We start from the raw sequence: 19,304 nt of genomic DNA, 5'->3' as shown, positions 1-19,304 counted from the left end.
GAGAGAGAGAGAGAGAGAGAGAGAGAGAGAGAGAGAGAGAGAGAGAGAGAGAAGAAGAAACAGGCAATGATTTTAAAAGCGAAGAGAAGGAGCAAGCAATATATAGGAAGAGAAGGAAAAGAATCCAGGCACAGAGCAACATATAGCGCTGGAGCATTAGGCAAAAAATGTGGAGGAAGCTCTCTCTACCAACAGACAGGAAGGGAAAATGATAACCAAAAAGGTGAAAACATTTGTATCAAAAAGATTTTTCCCAAAACTGCTTTTCAACATACCCAAAACTGCCAGAAGAGAACCAAGCCCCTTCAGAGTCAATGCACAACCACACTGATATCTGAAGTGCAACCATATTTTGTCCAAGTGCATTTTACATGACCTCCCAACAGTACCTTCCCCTAGATGCTGCATTGTGTCAAGTTACAGTATTAAATCCCTACAAAATATTAGCAAAAACAAAAGTATAAAAATTCAGTGCTCTTTTTAAAACACTTGCTCTACAGAACTATACTCATGTAGCCTCCTTCTCCAGTGACAACAAACTTCTCTTAAGAGATTCAAGCTTTTCCCTATCAATATTTCTTAAACAAAGAAAAAACAGTATCATCATCCTCAAAGCAGGTGAATTTAGGCCCCTGACAGACTTTACACTTAAGACATGATTAAATGGTTAATATCATCTTTAAGTAGTGACCTGGGCAAAAAATCATTTAATTAATGGCCTCAAAAAAACAAAGAACCTGCTTCAAAGTTATTACACATATTGCACGTAACACAATGTATGTAATGATTTTGTGGTTGGTTCCTAGCACACCTGTACCTGAATGTATGGCCAAATGCCCCTAGCCTTTGGACCACATGGGAGTCTTGAAGCCTCCTGCACATCCCAGAGGCTGGGAGCTCTGATCAGCTGGTAGGGGCTCTCAGTAGGGAGAGTGCAAGGAGCCACACCTGCTAATTCACTGGTGTAGGGAGGGCCTAGGATCAGGCTCCACCTGCAACGGCAATATGGCACAATGCAATCTGATGCTGCATTCTACAATAGCACTTCCTGCCATGCATGGGCGGCATGGCAGGAAATGTGATTGTTGGGAATCTGCATCAGATTCCATCATATCTTTAAATTGACATCTGTCAGGGTCCTTAGTTTATTAAAGTAAGATTTCCAATGTTTAAACTTGTACGTCTGAGAAGATTCTGTTGCCAACAATCCCACAAAATTTGAAGTGGCAAAGATTAGTTCCTTCAGGACAGCTGTTGGCAACTTTTATAGGCTGCTGGCTCAATTAACTATGGATGTAAATATCATTAAAAAATTATGTTTAATCTCTTCTATCAGTTAGCCAATAACACAGCAGCTCAGACAGCTGCTGCTGGGAGCTGCTCCTAGGGCCCTTTGATCTGGGGGGAGAGGTGGGAAGGGTGGAAGGAAAGGCAGTGGCAAGCTCAGTCAGACAACGCAGTCCAGATGAGGTCTTGGGCTGGGAGGGAGGGAGCAACTGCAAACAGCTAACGGCTTAATTGATGAGTCACAGCTTTTCTCCTCTTTAACGTCAATCCCCCTTGCCCCTCCTTCCTCCTGCCTACCCTGCCTTTGGGTTCTTGTGGGGCACTGCACAGCTTCCTCCCCCTTTCCCTGCCAGACTGTCCCCCACCCTGCACTAAACAATAACCAGTAAGATAACGGGTAATCTCTGGGTTTATGAGTTAAATGATCACCTAATAAGAAGAAAGAAATTTAACCTTTCATATCCCTAGGACTGACCCAGTTCAGGTCAGAGGTGGGTAGAAAGAACCTGCAGCAGCGGAAGAAAAGCATGCACTATAACTGCTTTTCTCTGCAACAGTGGCAGAAAGCAACTGCTGCCAAAGCTCCTCGCTGCTAAGTACAACTAACTTGGTCAGAGGCATGAACTTTAGTAGGCTACAGCTTACTCCAGGTTAGTCTATAATTTGTTATCCTGCCCTGCCTTCTGCCTAATTTCAGACTAAGTACCTCTCCCTACTTTGATTCACAATTAAATGGAATTTTATTTAATGCTTAATATAGAATTTCTTCCATATTTACTCCAGCATTTCGTTTTCTTAACATACTACTGGAATTCCTTGTTTGTACAGCCAACAATTAGTATACTAGCCTTTTGACCATCTCTTTAAAAAGAATTACTGGAATAGCAGGGCTCAGAAGGAAGAAAAGGCAAGTTCACTAAAAAAAAGAAAAATATCACACAACAAAAATAATTTTAATAAAGAGAAGGAAGGAGAAGTTCTTTGGAAATGGTTACAAAACCTGGAGAGTACTTTATTCAATATACAGTCCCCCTTGCTATGCACAGTGGGCTAGCTGATGATGACAACTGAAAAGGTTAACAAAAATCAAAACAAGGTAATCACTGAAAACAGCAATATACTCTAAATCAGACTGCTACTTTTTAAAAACAACTAAAGTGTGATAATTACCTATAAATTTAAATGGAATAGCTTTTTAATTTTTAAAAAATGGGAGCAACAGGAAAAAAAGTTATTTTACTCCATATCTTGTTCTTTTGCTGCCCTTAATTTTTTTCCACTACCTTTCATATAAAATTGTTGTGATCATCTGCTATTTTCCAGTTTTAAAATACAATTTTTCAAATCCAGTTTAGATGAGTTTGTCTGAAGCAGCCAAGTTAAACAAATATCTTTGCATTACACTGCACTGTTCAAATGGCTGAATTAATTTTAATACCTAAAAAGTTTATAAGCAGCACAAAGCACAAGCTGTGCAGTATGCATTATGGACAAGAAATTTCTAGCTATCATATTTAACCCATTGCCCTCTTTCCTCTGAGTATGTATAAATCAACTCATCATCAAATTCTTTTCTTGGCTTGAGGAGTCAGAAGTTCTGACATCAGAATGCTCAACACAACTTAATACCAAATCAATTAACTTAATCTGGGCCTGAACATTTTAGAAGCCCAACAACAGCACCCAAGGTGGATCCAGATGGGTACAGTTGCACCCCACTTTGATTCCTGGTCCACTCAAAGTTTAAAACCAACTGCCTTGCAGTACCAGTACAATTTCTATTCAGGTAGCAATGAGGTAACCTCTCAACTTTGTGGTTCATTGCTATCTACCCAACTCCTTCCAAACACTTCTCATTCCACAGGTGTTAACAACCCTCTCTCCATTTTTAATGCTCTTGATGCTACACTAATCAAGCTGTTCCTTCTACTGAAATTCTGGTAGTAGCTGCTCCTTTTAATGTAGCTTCTATTTCACAGCACTGGAGACTCTAGCTAAAAACACTAAACGTAGGTGTGCAAACGTTAACTCAGATGAACATCAATTCAGGTATGGAAATAACCTTCAGTGGAAGCACTGGATGCACTGTCAAGGTACTTAAGGCGGCTAGATTTTGTTTTATGAATTTAAAAGATTTACATGCAATTCTCATTTGATTATTTTGCCTGGTTTGTTGTGCTTTTATAAATAATATATGGTATACCAAATCAATGCACCTTCCAATAAAGTTACACTTGTTTTTCCTGTGATCTTAAACTAAATAATATACCCCTAGGCCTCAAGCATATTGGTAAAGCTTCTAGTTTCCTTAACTGGAGAGAAATATGTTTTATTATATGTGATAATCATACCATCTCTACCCCTCGTTTCAAAATCCTAGATCCCATGAAAGCACTTAAATCACTCTCCAGATTCTGGCTGAAATTTGGCAGCTACAGAAATGAAAGCCTGATAGGCAGTAGGGGAGAAACAAGTTAACAGTTATTTAATGTAAGAAGCCTGCTGCATGGTCAACAAAAATCTCACTATCTACATTCTAGTTTTTCCACATTTAACATACTGCTGTAACATTCATTGCACCTTACACTGTAACTAAGAATTGAAGGGCTGTGCCCTGTTCCTAAGGAAAAAGAAATCATGATTTAAAAGACAAAAAAGGTTAAAGCAATAATGTCTAATCTTATGAGGTGCTCAATACTTTTCTGCAGAAAGTAGATTGCCCTCAGCTCATCCCGACTTCACCAGCTTGCCTTAAAGAAACGTAATATTTCAAAGAGTCATTACACGGCCAGTAACATTTTAGGCAGCAAACACAACTAATGACAAAACAATGTTGGGAGTTACTCTATACACATACCCTCCTTCGATGAGTGACTATAAAAATCCCTGACAATAATCATTCCAATGCTTGTTCAGAGTATCAGATGGACTCACACCTTTCAAGAAGTTCAGTACATTATCTCCCCAGATTTAGAACAAATAAAGTCACTATTCAGTACACAATTCTACACTGCTTTCTAGTTTTGAAAAGAAGCAGTTTTGAAAAGAAGCCTGCTCTAGTTGCTGCTATGGCACCATTTGCTTTTTATTTTGATGCATGACAACAAAAATCCAAGAACAAAGTACTCATACCTTTTTGAGATGTCCTAATCTAAGCTTGAAAATTTCCTCCTGTTCATGATATTCGGCTAGAGTTAATCTGCAAAAACAATACAATAAATGGGAGTTATAACTTTTACAAGATAGTAAGAACTGTAAGATGCACAAAAAAAATCACTTTGTTTAGCATTTTAAAATGCAATTAATAAGCAGGTAACCCAAAGATGAAATCAATATCTACACAGATAAGAATGAAATAACTGAGAAACAGACATTTATATCCCTGATGCATCTGTCTTACATGGTTGAAATTTCCAATTCCAGAATCTCAGCCTTTTAGCCCAATATGTCCTAAAACAGTATAAAATTAAGTAGCGAAAAAACAAACAAGTGTACAAACCCAAAGGTCAACTTGGGAAATACAAGGTCCAAGGCACTGCACCCTTGTAGGTAATTATTTTTCTTACAGTTACAGTATATTTAATTGACAAATAATTTGATTAGAGGTGACATTATTCATTAGAAATTTAAAATGGTTAACATTTTACAAATGTATTTTTGGAGATACGTTTATAAAATGCTTGATTGTATTGCTGACAGTTATTTTAACTTGGGTTAAATTACTGGTAAAGAAGGTCACTGTACCCCTTTCACTGCTTAAGTGATTCAGCCACCTTTTCCAGTTCAGCTCTGTTTGTAAAATAGACTTTATAATAATTTGGACAGCATTTTTCATAAGTAGATTATAAATCTTTTGACAAAAGCAAGTGTAAGTAGTTCATCTGACTGATATTTTCCTTTTTTACTTCGCCCAAGAACAGCTGAATTGATTCGTTTTCAAATGATCAAAAGCTTACTATCAAGCATAGATTTAGCATTGAAATTTCATCTCAAAAGTTAGAAGTTTCAGGAATTATTAGCAACTACAGACAAAGGGTTAAAAACAAAATCATGATATAACAAACAACAGCGGATCACAATCAACACCTTGCTATAATATAAATAATCTCTACTTTGCAGTTGCTGAAAAATACTCTCATTTCTTCCATAGTCAAGCAACTGTTCCCTCTAAATTACAAGCATGTTGATAGGAATGAACACAATTGCCTACTAGACCCCTACTCTTGCATATTTTAACTGTGCACAGATATATGGACTAAAGCATCTCTATGCAGATGTTACTAGTGAATACTTGGAGCACCAGAGGAAATAGTGGTTAGGAAGTCAGCAGGACCAAAATGGCTAACAATGAGGAGTGAACAGAGGAAGTCACTATGGAAACCAAACAGTACTTTCTAGATGATATACTTTATTAGTCACTAGCAGCATAAACAGTGGGGTTGTCATTAATCATATAATACCCACACAGAATATCCTTACATTTTGGATTGAGACTTTTGAATCAATTCCTTTTATAAAATTTCTTTGAGTACTAAAGAAAACTCAGAAATCAAACCACTGGTCACTGGGCTACTCAAGTAAACTTTAGCAAACAAAGACAATGCGTAGGCCAGTGGTTGTCTACTTTTTAGCCTTAAGGCAGCCCTTCATGACTTTTCTGAATTTTGCAGCACCCCAGGGTGCTGGATGAGATTTACTTAGTTAGAATTTAACTTCTGAAAATTTATGGAGGCTGCCTTGAGGCTAAAAAAGTTGAGAAAGACTGATTTAGCTGGTGCCAGAGAATGGTGAGGGAGTCAGAACCTCACTCTTCTGTGCCCTGCTCTTTCCACCACTGACTCCCACACCCCATGCCCACAGCGTCCCCTGGGGGTCATGTACGCTGGTGAGTGAAGCCATCTGCTGTCCATGGGTGCCTGTAGACATGCTGGAAGGCTACTCCAATGTGCTGTAATTATAGTGCATCAGTCAATTGAGTCTGCTAGGGCATGCTAATTAGTCCACTCCAGTAAGCTTCCATGTATCACTGTCCCCACATTTCAAATTGGCAGTGGGAGCACTTCAGCTAAAGCTCATTCAGCCAGCTTTAGTTAAAGCATCTACACCACCATGTTGAAGCGCTGAGACACTGACACATGGGATGCTGCAGTCAATTTAACCAGAGCATCTCTAAAGCGCTACCACCTGAGCATGTGTAAAAATGCCCCATGTGTCTACCTGCCCACAGCACAGCATGCTGCTCAGAGTCTAGGGGTAGGCAGGTGTGCTAGAGGACAGGGGAGGACAAAGGCAGCAGTCCCTAAAAGAGTGGCTGGGGATGCCACTGGTCTCTGACATGCTACAATGGACACAGACAGATGGGGGGGACGAGGGGAGGGAAGAGAGTGCTTTACTTCTCACACATGGACTGGGTGCCACAAGTACCCCTTCAAGGGATCTCACAGCACTCTGCTTGAGAATCACAGGTCTATACAATCTCTCTCATTTAATGCATGGCGTCAGGCATCGGTGGTTTGTTTAGGTGATCAGATACCATCTTGATGGGCTGCTATAAAAACTACAGATTTGCTGCATTAGAAGAACAAAGTAAGTCATTAACTTTTATATAGCCAGCTACTCTAGGAAAAAAACCTCCCTGACAAAGCCTCAAGTACTACTCTCAAACAGTTTTGAAAACTGTTTTTTACTGCTCACATACATAAAACTTTTCAGCACTGGTTTCAATCACACTTTCCTGTAACAAAGCCAAAAGTTATTGACATGTCTATGCCACAGTCAAAACCAAAATAAATGGCACAGAGGCCTTGTTGCTGACAAACATTACTAACTCATCGCTTCTTTTGTATAAAGGTTGACCTAATCAAACACGTGTATGTAGACCTGAATTATTTCTGTTTTAGTTCATTAAACTCAGTGGTTCTATACTTCCGTCCAGCTGTGTATAAATAAAGCCCCTTCCCCTTTGGCTATGGACTAATTAGAACCATTATTTTCAGAGTGATGAGAGCAATATAAATGCAGTAGTAGCAGATTAGGTAGAGTAGATGACAAATGAACACTAGAATGGAAAAGAACAATTAATAATTGTTTCAATCAGCCAAGTGGACTAGAGTTTAGCTCTGTAGGGGGAACAGCAATTTCATCTTCCAGAGGAGAATGTACATTACGCTAAATAAAACTTTAACAAATTTTAATTAAAGATTTAAAACACCACTGAAGCCCTGGGCATAAGGGCATCTTGGGGCCTTGGTTTCTGATGCTCCCAGGATGCATAATGGATTTTTGCAAGTAACACAGTTGTTTAAGACAAACTAGGCAGGTAGTCTTATGCATGAGCAGCAGTTATATAAAGATCAAACTAAGGTGTGCAATTGCAAACCCATGTTTAATTTGATTAATGGATTTATACAGAACTAACAACTACAATTAACTTCTTTTGACACCTATGAAACCAATAACTGCTTTTAATGTTTAAATTCAATGTAGTTTACATATAAGTGCTTAATCAAATTTAAATTAAATGTGAATTTAAAATATTTAAAGTAATTTTGGAAATCATTGAGATGGCAAGACAGAAGCAGCTTTTTGTAACTTTAGAGGAAAAACACACCCAACAGATTCACATACTATTAAATATGCAATGACTCCTGTAAATTCTGCTTCATTTCATGCATTACCATCTACTAAAGCAGCAGTGCAGAGGATTTGAAGACAAAAAAATGGCCATACACACCACTCAAGTATATTAAAAGGCAAGTAACAATAGCAATTGCTTGGATTTTTAATCCACAGAAAGTTTGAATTTCTACAAGCTCTATTTGGGTGGTAAAATAAAAATGATTGCAGAGCTTTTCTGCACAGCTAAAAGATAATGAGACCACTAACGTATCTTAACATCTTATGCTTGTGGTTGTAAAATTCTAACATAATTATTGCCATTTCTTAAGTAAATAAGGAGTTGGAGATTGTCAAACTGCATAAAAATTAAAGTTAGTTTTAAGACAACATATTCTGGAAAAAACCCAATACTGGTTCTAGAATTATTTTTAGGGAAATTTTTAAAAGGTAGTTGCAAAGTGAAATATCCCTATTTTATGTGGGAAAACTGTTTAAGTCTTAAGCTACATATGAAATTAAAGCTGTTTTTTTGTTAGCACTACTGAGATATTTTCTTACAGAGAACTCTGATCCAAGAGCTTTTTTCCCCCTAAGCTACTGGCATCAACCTAATGGTCTAATGTCAGTTATTAAATCTTGTATCAACACTTTTTATTTTCAGTTCCTTTGCCATCATGTGCTGCCTACTGTAGACATGTAAAATGCAGAGGTACTGTTTCCATGATCATAAAGGCTGCTTGCAGACATTAACTCCACCCCCCAATGGCGCTTTACTTTAAACTCCGTGTGCTCCTGCGCCAAGCCCAGCACAAGGCAGTGTATTAACTGGACCCAGTTCACCTAATGTCTGTATACAGTGGGCATTTCAGTGGGGCTTTTTTGGTGTTTTTATCTAAAACTATTGAATCAGCTTTAGCTAAGAGCACCAAAAAGCCCTGCTGATGCACCCAATCTATACAGACACTGAGAAGCTGGGTTGAAGTAAGTACTGCTTCTTCTGGGAAAGCAGCCAAGAAGGTCAATATCTTTCCAATGGCCAGTAGATTGCAATCAAAAGGAAATCTAGTCAATTTAAAAGAGACATTTATGAGACTCTGAAGCACTCTGCTTTTTGAAACAGTGACAATGAATATGCAACAGAGCTGTCAAGTGCAAAGAAAAACTAAAAAAACAGGAAAACTTGCCTCCACTTCAAACTCTTTTCTTTATATTTAACTTGTGTTAGCTGTAATGACAGTGGTAAAATGTTTTTTCAGACAGATGGGTTATTTAAGCTGGTGCCTCTTGCACATACTATTACACTTCTATTAAAGCAGATTAAAATAACAATACTTACATAAGAATTTTGCAAATTCAAACAGTTGAAAATATTAATGAATCAGATTACTTACAAATATTAATAAATCACTATTAAAAATGTGTACGTTTTAACATTAACAAACAAAATAAATTCTCTACTGAGGTAACATTGCCCAAGATAATTTTGTGGCTACTTATTAGGAGGGTTACAACTATTTTATTACTTATATTTTCACAATGATTTTAGTTTCTAGGTGACCAAAACTTTTCAACAGATTCAAAAATTTCATACAGCTTCACTTCTTATAATGTATGCAGCTGTGGTTCAAACTAAGTGGCAGCATTTTTTTTCTCTGTAGGAAAAAATGCCCATCAGTAAAAAGAAGAGTTGTACTTAACAGTTCTTACTTTTATTTTGCGATTGCTACCATCCCTTGATATATGAAGTGGGAATTAGCACCTCCTTTAACAGAGGATCTCAAGGCTTATGTTCTTCAGAAAAGAAAGGATATACATTTTTATTTGCTTTGTTTCATCTTATTTTTAATTTAGATGCATGCCTTCAGACACCAAAGGTTGGAGAGAGCTCCTTTCAAAATCAATTGAGAAAGACTAACATAATTTCAACAGAAACTGAATCTACTTGTAAGAGCTTGATTCTCTGTTAGTTAACTTGTATAGATCAGGCATAACTGCACTGAAATGTGATGTTATAGGTACAGCGATCTAGAATAAAGACTCATCTAGATTAAGGAATAGTTGATACACTACATCAGAGCAAAACAAGGCTTTTACTTGTGAATTTACCAAAAGATGAAGTGCACTGAAGTACTGCATTTTCACAGAAACTTGCAAGTTTCCTTAACCTTGACAAGCCCTCAGTGAGACCAGAATCGGATTCTAACTTGCTGAATATATGGCATAAGTACCATGCTCTGGCCACTACCTGAAAAGCAACAGATGTTACCTAGAAAACTGTGAAAGATTAACTGAAACATTAAAACTTACAGCTGTGGTAAATTGGGTCTAACAAAGGGATCATTTTCTGCCCCATTGACAGCTTTATTTTTTCTTTGTTTTGGTTCAGAATTGGCAGATGGTGCCTGAGAATTATTTGTAGATGGAGGCTTTCGCTTTGCTAGGAGCTTTCTTTGCCTTTCAATCTCTTCTCTTTGTTGATTCACCCACTCTTGCTGCCTGTAAACCCCAAAAATAATATATTATTTCTCATCACATTTGGCAACCAATAGCATTCCAAAAAGCAGGTTTCCAGCAATGGATTTAATTCACTAACTGCCTCATTTCTTAGTAAAAACTGAAGAGTTTCAAATTTTTAAAAAGGTACTGCAAATTTGAAAATACCATATTCACTTTTTTGGCATATAGGAAAGGACTTTGCATGGCCTTATTCTGGATGTTTGTTTCTTAGCGTATTCATTGTTGATCCTATATTTTCTTGCACACAACCCCCACCTTTTCCCCAAAACTGGGGTTTGTATAGTAGGCAGGGAAGCTGTTTGCTGGAAAAAAGCACTCCTGGAGTCACTGTGCATGCCATGCTGCTGCCACTCATCTAATTCAAAGTTGAAGGGATGGAGTCCTGTGCTAACTCTCTCACAGCCATATTGGCTGAGCACTGTACCTTCTGCATGAAGCAGAAAAATGAGCTGCTGGTAGTATCATGAGGCCTGTGATGTGGAAATAACACTTCATTTACAGGAACTTGCATAAAGGACTCATGACTTTGCAAGAACTAAGGGCCTTAATCTTGCGTGACATAGGTAAGTTCTCCTGGAAACAGTGTCCAGGAATGATCATGGCATTTCAGGAGACAGACTGCCATACCAGGAGGTTCCTGCCACCTCACCAGTCTGTCGCTCGGGATGCCACACTCCCTAGACACTGTGTTCCCAAGAGGATTTACTCTTTTGTCACGTAGTCAGCTGTGACTGGAAAAATCTTTTTTTCTTGTGTTCTGTGTTCTTGTGTTCTAAAAAAACAAAGATGTGGGTCTTATCGTGGGGGAAGGGTGAGGGAGGGCAAGATGAGGTGAGATGTATTATATATGTGACAAAATACATTATCTTTCAAAATTTGCAATTTTTCCAAGGTTAATATATTGATAATAATCAAAAAGTTGTACTTTTTATTAACAATCATCTCAATATAAATGAAGAACAGGATCATATAAGAGTGTCACAAGAAATAAATCAGTGTTTAAAAATATATTACTTTAACTTCTTACGGAAAAAGTTTCTAGAGGCTTCGCATATGCTTTCTGCGACTAGGAAAGAAACTATATCTTGACAAAGTGGACAATATTGCTTAACAAAAGGAAAGAGTCAGGAATGTCAATAAAAATATCAATATAATTGTATATGAACAAGATGTTCCATCTGAGCTGAGTTTTCATTAATAAATCAGTTGCGTTATATTACAAATAATAATGGTATGCATACAAAATCACATATATACAAAAGGCTACTTAAACTAAAGCATTATATACTACTAGGTCAGGGGTTCTCAAACATTTAAAAGGAGGTCTATTTCTTAAGAGCATCTCCACAGAGCATCTCCCCTCACAATCATCTATTAATCCCATTCAGGTTTCCACACCTTCCATATATACTTAATAAAATTAAAAAACTGAGTCAGTTTCCTTCCCAAAGCATGTATCTGAAATAAATTAATTGCTTTCCCCCTCCCCAATTCCACCCTCTACCCAGTTTCCCCAAATGCTTCCTCCTCTATCCCGTTCTCTGCTGAAGTACCTTGTTAAGGCAGGTCTTTTCCTGCTGGCGGCTACAGGCTCCTTTCCCCCATCCGCTTATGCTAGCAGCAGCCCCTAGTGGAAGCTGCTAGGTTTGCTCCTCCTTCTTGCTCCTCCTTCATTGCAATGAAGAGCCTGGATGTCTGAAGAAGCTGCTATAATGAAGGATGTGGAGCCAGCACCATGTGACCAGCAAGCACTCCACAGACCATTAACTGTTCCACTGACCACCAGTAGTCTGTGGACCACAGTTTGAGAATCACTGATCTAGGTTTACAACTTTTTCTATCAACTGTGCTGAATAATTAAGTGATGCTCATTTAGTAAATTCACACTTTTTCTAAGGCTTGTTAAAATCAAGCGAGACCCAATCATCTTCTTTCAAAGACACCAGGACTCAGCATTCTACATTCTGTCAGTTGATTAAGGGAGTTCTGTACTGTATTCTGAAACTTCAAAAGGCACAGCAAAATACTACATATGAAAAGTAGCTCCATTCCTAGAAGCTCTTAGTAATAAAAAATCCACTGGAGGGAACTGACAATTACTGAGAATTTTAAAAACATAACATTGACTAACTTCACAAGATTCTGAAATGCAAAGCCATCTGTCCACTGTTCAGTAAATGAAGCACCATGACGAACTGTTGTAAAATGCCCGAGGCGTAATCTGTCTTGCATGCTCTTCTCTCTGCTTGCCAGCTTTTCTTGTGTGCTCTAAGGAATCAAAATATTAGCATTTAGTTTTACTAAAGTGTTTAAAAGTCAGTACATACAAAGCCCCATCTAACATTAATTTTTTGAGTGGCGAATAATGGTGGCTATAAATAAGTTTCTACTGCTTATAATCCAATTAATGCTGAAGATCCCATATAGCCTGTTATTCTTCTATGTATGATACTATGAGCAAGAACACCTGAGCTTTATTTTCAGTTTCCACCTTGAGTTTGGGATCTTGGCAGTTAGCAAAAAATATTTTCCATTTGTAAACATAACCATTCTGACACAACATCACAGGTACAAACACACAACTCAGAAGGAGGAGAAAGTCTAGGATACGGGAATATAAGTCACCTCCAAGTTGTCAAAATACTAGGTTACTAAGGATGGCCTGCATGACCTTGAAGAGCCTATAGGACTTACTGTAGTTTGGAGAGCCAGACAACATCCCCAGAACAGGGCACACGTCTGCTACATTTCAGTCCCAGGACACCTACTATGTTATAGCTTGCAAAGCAGCCATTATAAGGCCATATATAGTTACCCTCTACTATACCTCCACTCTTACAAGATAGGGGCTTATAGGAACCAGACCTATCACACTTGATTAATACCCCCCACCCAAAAAACCCCCAAAGAAACCTGTCACACTCAAACTTTTGCATTTTTTGATGTGTTTTATAGGATACTATTTTTTCTAGTGGTTTTTCTTTGAAGCTTTTGGCTGGGGAGAGAGGAGGGGATGCCACATAGTGTTTATTTTTTAAAGAAAAATTTGGTTAGTAAGGATAGCATTAAATTTGAAGTTCACACCTCAAATAAATGGGATGACAGAGGGGCAAATTAACACCTTGGCTGCTCTTAGTACTGGGTTGAAGGCAGAAGACAGCATTAAATGATTTACATTGGAAATTATCCCAGTTCTCTTATGTGCTTCACCAAAGGATTCTGCATGTTCCCTGCAGAACATGTTCATATGTATTTTTTCAACCATTTCTAATTTTATTTTAAAAGTTTGCTCAAAATTCCCACAGAGAATGGAAGCCACCGAGAGGACTAGCCATATATTAAGTTTACATCTTTTATGAGCAACTATATTTGAATTAATGATGAACAAAAAGGAAGACAGTTTAAAAATGCATTTTGCTACTCTTTCATAACTCAGAAGTGTCTTAAGTTTAAAAATAACAACTTCTGAACTGAGAGCAAGCAGGAAAATGTCATCCTCAATGGAGATTTGCAGATGTTATGTACAATCACCTTTCCCTGGAGATCTTCAAAAGACGACTGCATGCCCACCTCGCTGGGGTCATCTGACCTCAGCAGTCTTTCCTGCCTTAGAGCAGTGGGGCTAGATCTGATGATCTTGTGAGCTCCCTTCCAGCCCCTAACTTCTATGAACAAGTTAAAACAGATGGGATAACAGATCTACAGTCCTTTCTACCAAAACTAGTGCAAAGGCACTGTTTCAGCTTACCTTTTCAATTAGAAGTTTCTTGCTCATTGAAATGCATTTGTTTAATCTTTCTTTGTATTTTTCAAGTAACTTTTGTTGCTCATCTATTTGCCTTCTAAGATCACAGTTAGCCTAAGAAACATACCAAATGAAACTTAAAAATTTAAAATCTTTCTGGTGTAAATGTTAAAAATAAAAAATGTAACTTATTAAAATGTACATTATTCTTGACATTAAACTAGAATATGAAAAGCACATTAACATTTACATAAGCAAAACAATTAATTGTTGGTACATGGATCTATTCAAATCTCTTTGCCCCCCCCCCTTTTTTTAGTTCCTCAAGTCCATAATTTCCAAAAGCTACACACCAGAATATTGGCTACCATACATTTTATATTCTATTTTAGAGGACATTTTGCATGTAATTTAACACATTAGCCTTTTCTACACTTTCATGATTAAACAGAAGTTTCAATTCTAGCTCCAGTGCCTTTTCACAAAGAGTTTCAGCAATTAAATGGAAACACAATAATCTTTCATATTTCATAATAAAATAAAAATTCAGGCTGTGACAAAAGTTTGGGATATCTCTGCAAAAAGCTAATAATAGTTTAAAAGGTTGATAGTCATAACTGATTTCAAACCTCTGAGGTAAAAATTATTCTCACTGTAACACAATGGCATTCTTTAAATATTATATTTATTACTGTTATACAACTGAATGTAAAAATAAAAAATATTGTATATGTAAATATATGTATTGGGAATAAACACGAGACACTGGTGAAAGTTATTTTAAAGTCTGCTTTACTCATCATCTTTAAAGTTTTATTTTTCTGGTCTCCTTGGTTGTCTCCTTTTGTTCACATCATTAATCTACATCAGTTAATCTCACTTCTGCATCCCAAATCCTGGAGCTTAACCATACAACTCCTTTGTTTCAATACTTTCTGGTATACTTTACTATTTTTTGATTAAGGGCAGTCATTTTGTTCCCAAATAGTTGTCACAAGTACCCTAGAAATATACACAGTAATACTTTTGCTATTGACAAGTGCTGTACTTTACGTTTAAATCAGGAAATCTGTCATGGAAATATAACAGAAACAAGTCAAATTTATTAACACACTGTAAATACAATATCAACCGCTCTCTCAAAGCCTCAAAAAAGTCTGTAACCATATACAATAATTGGCAATGACAAAAACATTTTTTTAAATACTGAAGCAAGAAAAAATGTATTTGGTTATCAGAATGTGCTCTCAGAAAAAGTATTGATGCAGACTGAGTATTTATATTGTTATGTATATATAACTCCAACAACTGCTTTTTAAAATAAAGCTTTTCTTTAGCATTTAACACTTACCCTGAGCAAGTCATCTATACGACCTTCTTTCTTTTCCAAGTCTTGATTTTTATTACTTTCTAGTGCAGCTAATTTCAGCATTGTGAGATCAGTCTAAACAAAAACAGGTGCCAGTATTTAATTCAATTGTTCAAAATTTAAAATACGATTTTCTTGAATTTTCATTATACAATATTATTTTACTTTATTAATTATGATTTGTCTTGGTCTTTTAACAGGCTCAGTTAAGTAGAGTTGGGACGAGACACCTAAACTGATAATAGATTCCTTCATTTACTCAAAGCCAATCTGCTAAAGAACAACCTGTTTTGTTCATTAGGAGTGAACACACAGATGGAAAAAAAAAAAAGTATGTCCCATTGAGCATACCCTTGGTAAAAGAACTCTGAAAGACAGAGGGTCACAGGATTTAGTTGGATGTGCCAGACAAAATGCTCCTGCAGTGATAAAAAGGTAAAAGATGATTGTCACTGGTAATTAGCTTTGATTTTTTAGGTTTGAGAGGCTGTGACCTCACCTCTCATCATTTTAATTACCATCATATTTTTTGCTTCCCAGTCTGCTTTTGAATTTTGACATGACTACAGCCGTTTCATTTACTGACACAGATAGAAAACATTGCATCTATGATCACATAACACAATGCCGAGCAAGGCACGAAGCATTCATCTGTAAATATTAGTTGCTGATGAGATGCTATGGAGGAAGAAAAAGTGAATGTACAACACTGAAATCTGAATGACTATAATCAGAGACCTAAATCTTTTAGCAAACCTCTAAAAATGCTTTCAGAACCCATACATTTCCTAGAGAGTGCTCCTGAATCAGGTACCAAACACGGAAACAGTCACTGCTCAATGTTTTCACATATACACAAAATGATACGAGAGGTTTCTACTCAAAAAAGTGCTTACCTGAGTAACTTTAAATGATAACTGCTTTGGTTGCGTAACAGGGTGGTCCCCAAAAGCTAATGAAGTAGGAGAAGGACTATTTTGTCGAACCTAAACCATGAATAAACAACAGAGATCAGCTGCAAATTAAAATATTCAAATTACAAGATAAACACAATTGGGATAAAGATTACAAAAAGCTGAAAAATATCCACCTGACTCCTTCCTTATTATTTAGTAGTTTTAGTTAGAAGAATAAAATACATATCAAAGACATGAAGATAAAGTATACAAAGCTCTTATCTAGGGTATAAAGTTTATAAAGATCTTGTTAGACCTCACTTAAAATATTGTATTGTACCAACTGATGTTTCATTAAACATCACATATATTGGAGATAGCACAACACATCCTTCAGTTAAAGGGTAACTGTGTCCAAATCTCCTTTCCTGGAGGCTTTCAAGAGGCTAGATAAGCACTGGGCAGGGATGATTTAGGAATAGAATGTTTGTATTCGGGTAAGGGGGTTAGACCAGATGAGCCTTGAGGTCTCAGTCCCTTCCAGCCCCATGGATTCTATCATCTGTCTCCAGGAAAAAAAGAGATTTAATCTTATTTTCTATGAAATAGAAGAGACTGAGGTAAACTAATTCAAGTGTCAACAGACTGATACATATCACAAGAGGAAAAGACTAAAAAGTGGTGAAATACAGTCACAAGTACATATAAATTTATGTTGATACCCAAGTTTTTTCTACTGATCACAGATTTTAAATGGGATAAACACACCTCATTTAATAGTTCTCATATACCAAGTCTAACAACCTTGCTGGTAAGCAATCGGTATAACAACTTGCAACCTTTCCCAATATCCCTGAAGTAGCTTTTGTTTTGAGAATAACGTTTGTAAATTTGAAAATAACTAAGCTGGGTTTCCCTGTATTTTTGCAGATCATCGTTGCCATTAGCAGGCTCAGAACAAGGGAAGCTGTTGTATATTATGGATCCAGATATACAACACCTTAGTCTGAAACTTCTAAGAAAAAAAACCCCAGGGAAGAAGGAAGACATTTTAGCGAGATTCAAAGGTTCCCTGATGCTCTGTTGCTCAGAACATAAAGCAATTTTAGATTAATTCCAAATATGTTACCATTCAGAAGAAAACAGAGTTTTTTTTGGTGTAGTTTTGTATAAAGTGTAGAGTTTTTTGTGGGGGTTTTTTTGCATTAAACCCTTTCTGTTATGGGAGAACTGGTCCTGCCATCTGGAATTATGCAAGGGCAAACTCAATATTGGAATCACAAGATACTAGATGAAAAAAACTATTTCTTTTCATATTATATTCCAAATTGTGCATTTCAAACATTAGTAGTAAAGACTAACTCTTACTACATATTAAACCAAAAAAATCTGTGTAATCAGCAACTGTAATTATAAGCACATCTAGAAGAAAAGTTTTGTTTGGGCCTATGCAAACAGCTATTATGCCTTGCTTTGCAAATTCCTTAGGGCAGGGAGGAACGGGACAGGGATTGTGAATGTGTTTTAAAATTACTTATGTAGAAATCAAACCACTACCAAATATATCCGCACCATACAGCCATTTATTCAAAAGTGTACATTACAGGAATAAACAAGGGTATATTTTAGCCACTTAAAAAGAGGAAGGGGGAGCTGCTACCCAGAAATGCACATCAGCTGTCACTATTACATCAGGATGATGCTTCAGCCATAAGAGTTAGCTAAATGGCGTTAACTTTGACCGTGAATGAAACAGTGATGGAGCAATTTGGCCCCATTTGTAGCACTACAGAATCATGCAGACATAACAATTGCATCATAAGCAGCTTGTATTAGTATCTTTTGGTATCAACACAATTATTACATCTGCCTGTACAGCCAGCACTATTTTGAGTTTCCATTTAGACTTTAAGGCTAAGCAGAGACATTTGGGGATGTTAGGGGCAGGTTTAACTGATCCTAAATGGCTACCTGATATCAAATAAGTCAGGATTGGGGTGGAGGGGCGAGAGGGCAGGACTGGCATGACTCAATGGGGGGAGGTCCCCTCCCAGTGAACCTACACCCCCACCCCTCCTCCCACCAGTACTTACTTGGTCAGCTCCAGCAGCGATGAACACTGATAAAAGCAGCTGCACCCAGAATGGCTTGTGGGATGGGGGTTGAGAGGGCTGGCTAGTCGGGGGGGGAGTGAGCAAAAAATAGCCTAAGGGAACAGCGTGGGGGAAATAAAAAGAGCAGCCAGGGCTGCGCAAGGAAAGTGTAAGTGTATAGGAGTTCCATGTACTGGTTTGATTTAAATTGAATAAATTTGACACTACATAGGCCAGGAGCAGCCCAGATCACCTGACGAAGAACTACCAAGTTCTGGGGGGCAAGCTGAAGGAGATGGGGGCACAGGTGGTAGGTCTCATCTGTCCTTCCAGTGAGCATACGTGGATGACGCCATGAGACCTGCATCAGGGAAGTCAACTTGCAGCTTCAGAAATGGTGTCTTGAGGCCGGCTTCAGCTTTTTGGACCACGACGCATACTTTAGAACAAGAGACATGCTCGGGTGGGATGGGCTTTACTTCTCCTCCAAAGGTAAGTATGTGTTCTCTTTCAGGTTGGCTGATCTCTGGCGGGCTTTAAACTAGGCTCATCGGGGGAAGAGGAGGATGAGGATGGAGGGAGCCACAGAACAACGAACCAAGAGACACTCACAAGAACAACCCAGCCAAGACAGGCGACGAGCACAAGAAGTACCCAGGTAAGAGACAGGGGCCCGGATAATCCTGGGATTGGGGGGGGTGCATACACCCTCAGGAGGCCCTAAATATCTCTACGCTAATGCTTGTAGTATGGGGAACAAAACAGGAGGAACTTGCCCT

The 19,304-nt window shown here is 37.7% G+C and overlaps 1 protein-coding gene across 1 annotated transcript in view; it reads right to left on the bottom strand.

Annotated features, from left to right (window-relative positions):
- TLK1 (tousled like kinase 1) overlaps window positions 1-19,304 on the bottom strand; it is a 134,647-nt gene that overhangs the window by 20,556 nt on the left and 94,787 nt on the right. The window contains exons 7-12 of the mRNA XM_019554128.1: window positions 16,433-16,522; window positions 15,519-15,611; window positions 14,171-14,281; window positions 12,554-12,690; window positions 10,213-10,401; window positions 4,420-4,486 (exon numbers count right to left, since the gene is read on the bottom strand). Of these exons, the coding sequence (XP_019409673.1) occupies window positions 4,420-4,486; window positions 10,213-10,401; window positions 12,554-12,690; window positions 14,171-14,281; window positions 15,519-15,611; window positions 16,433-16,522 (687 nt within the window). The remainder of the gene's footprint in view (window positions 1-4,419; window positions 4,487-10,212; window positions 10,402-12,553; window positions 12,691-14,170; window positions 14,282-15,518; window positions 15,612-16,432; window positions 16,523-19,304) is intronic.

Source organism: Crocodylus porosus, unplaced genomic scaffold (assembly GCF_001723895.1).
Source record: "Crocodylus porosus isolate Cpor-Errol unplaced genomic scaffold, CroPor_comp1, whole genome shotgun sequence".
NCBI classification, from domain to species: domain Eukaryota; kingdom Metazoa; phylum Chordata; order Crocodylia; family Crocodylidae; genus Crocodylus; species Crocodylus porosus.
Note: the sequence above shows the minus strand (reverse complement) of the source record. Positions and strands in the feature narration are given on the sequence as shown.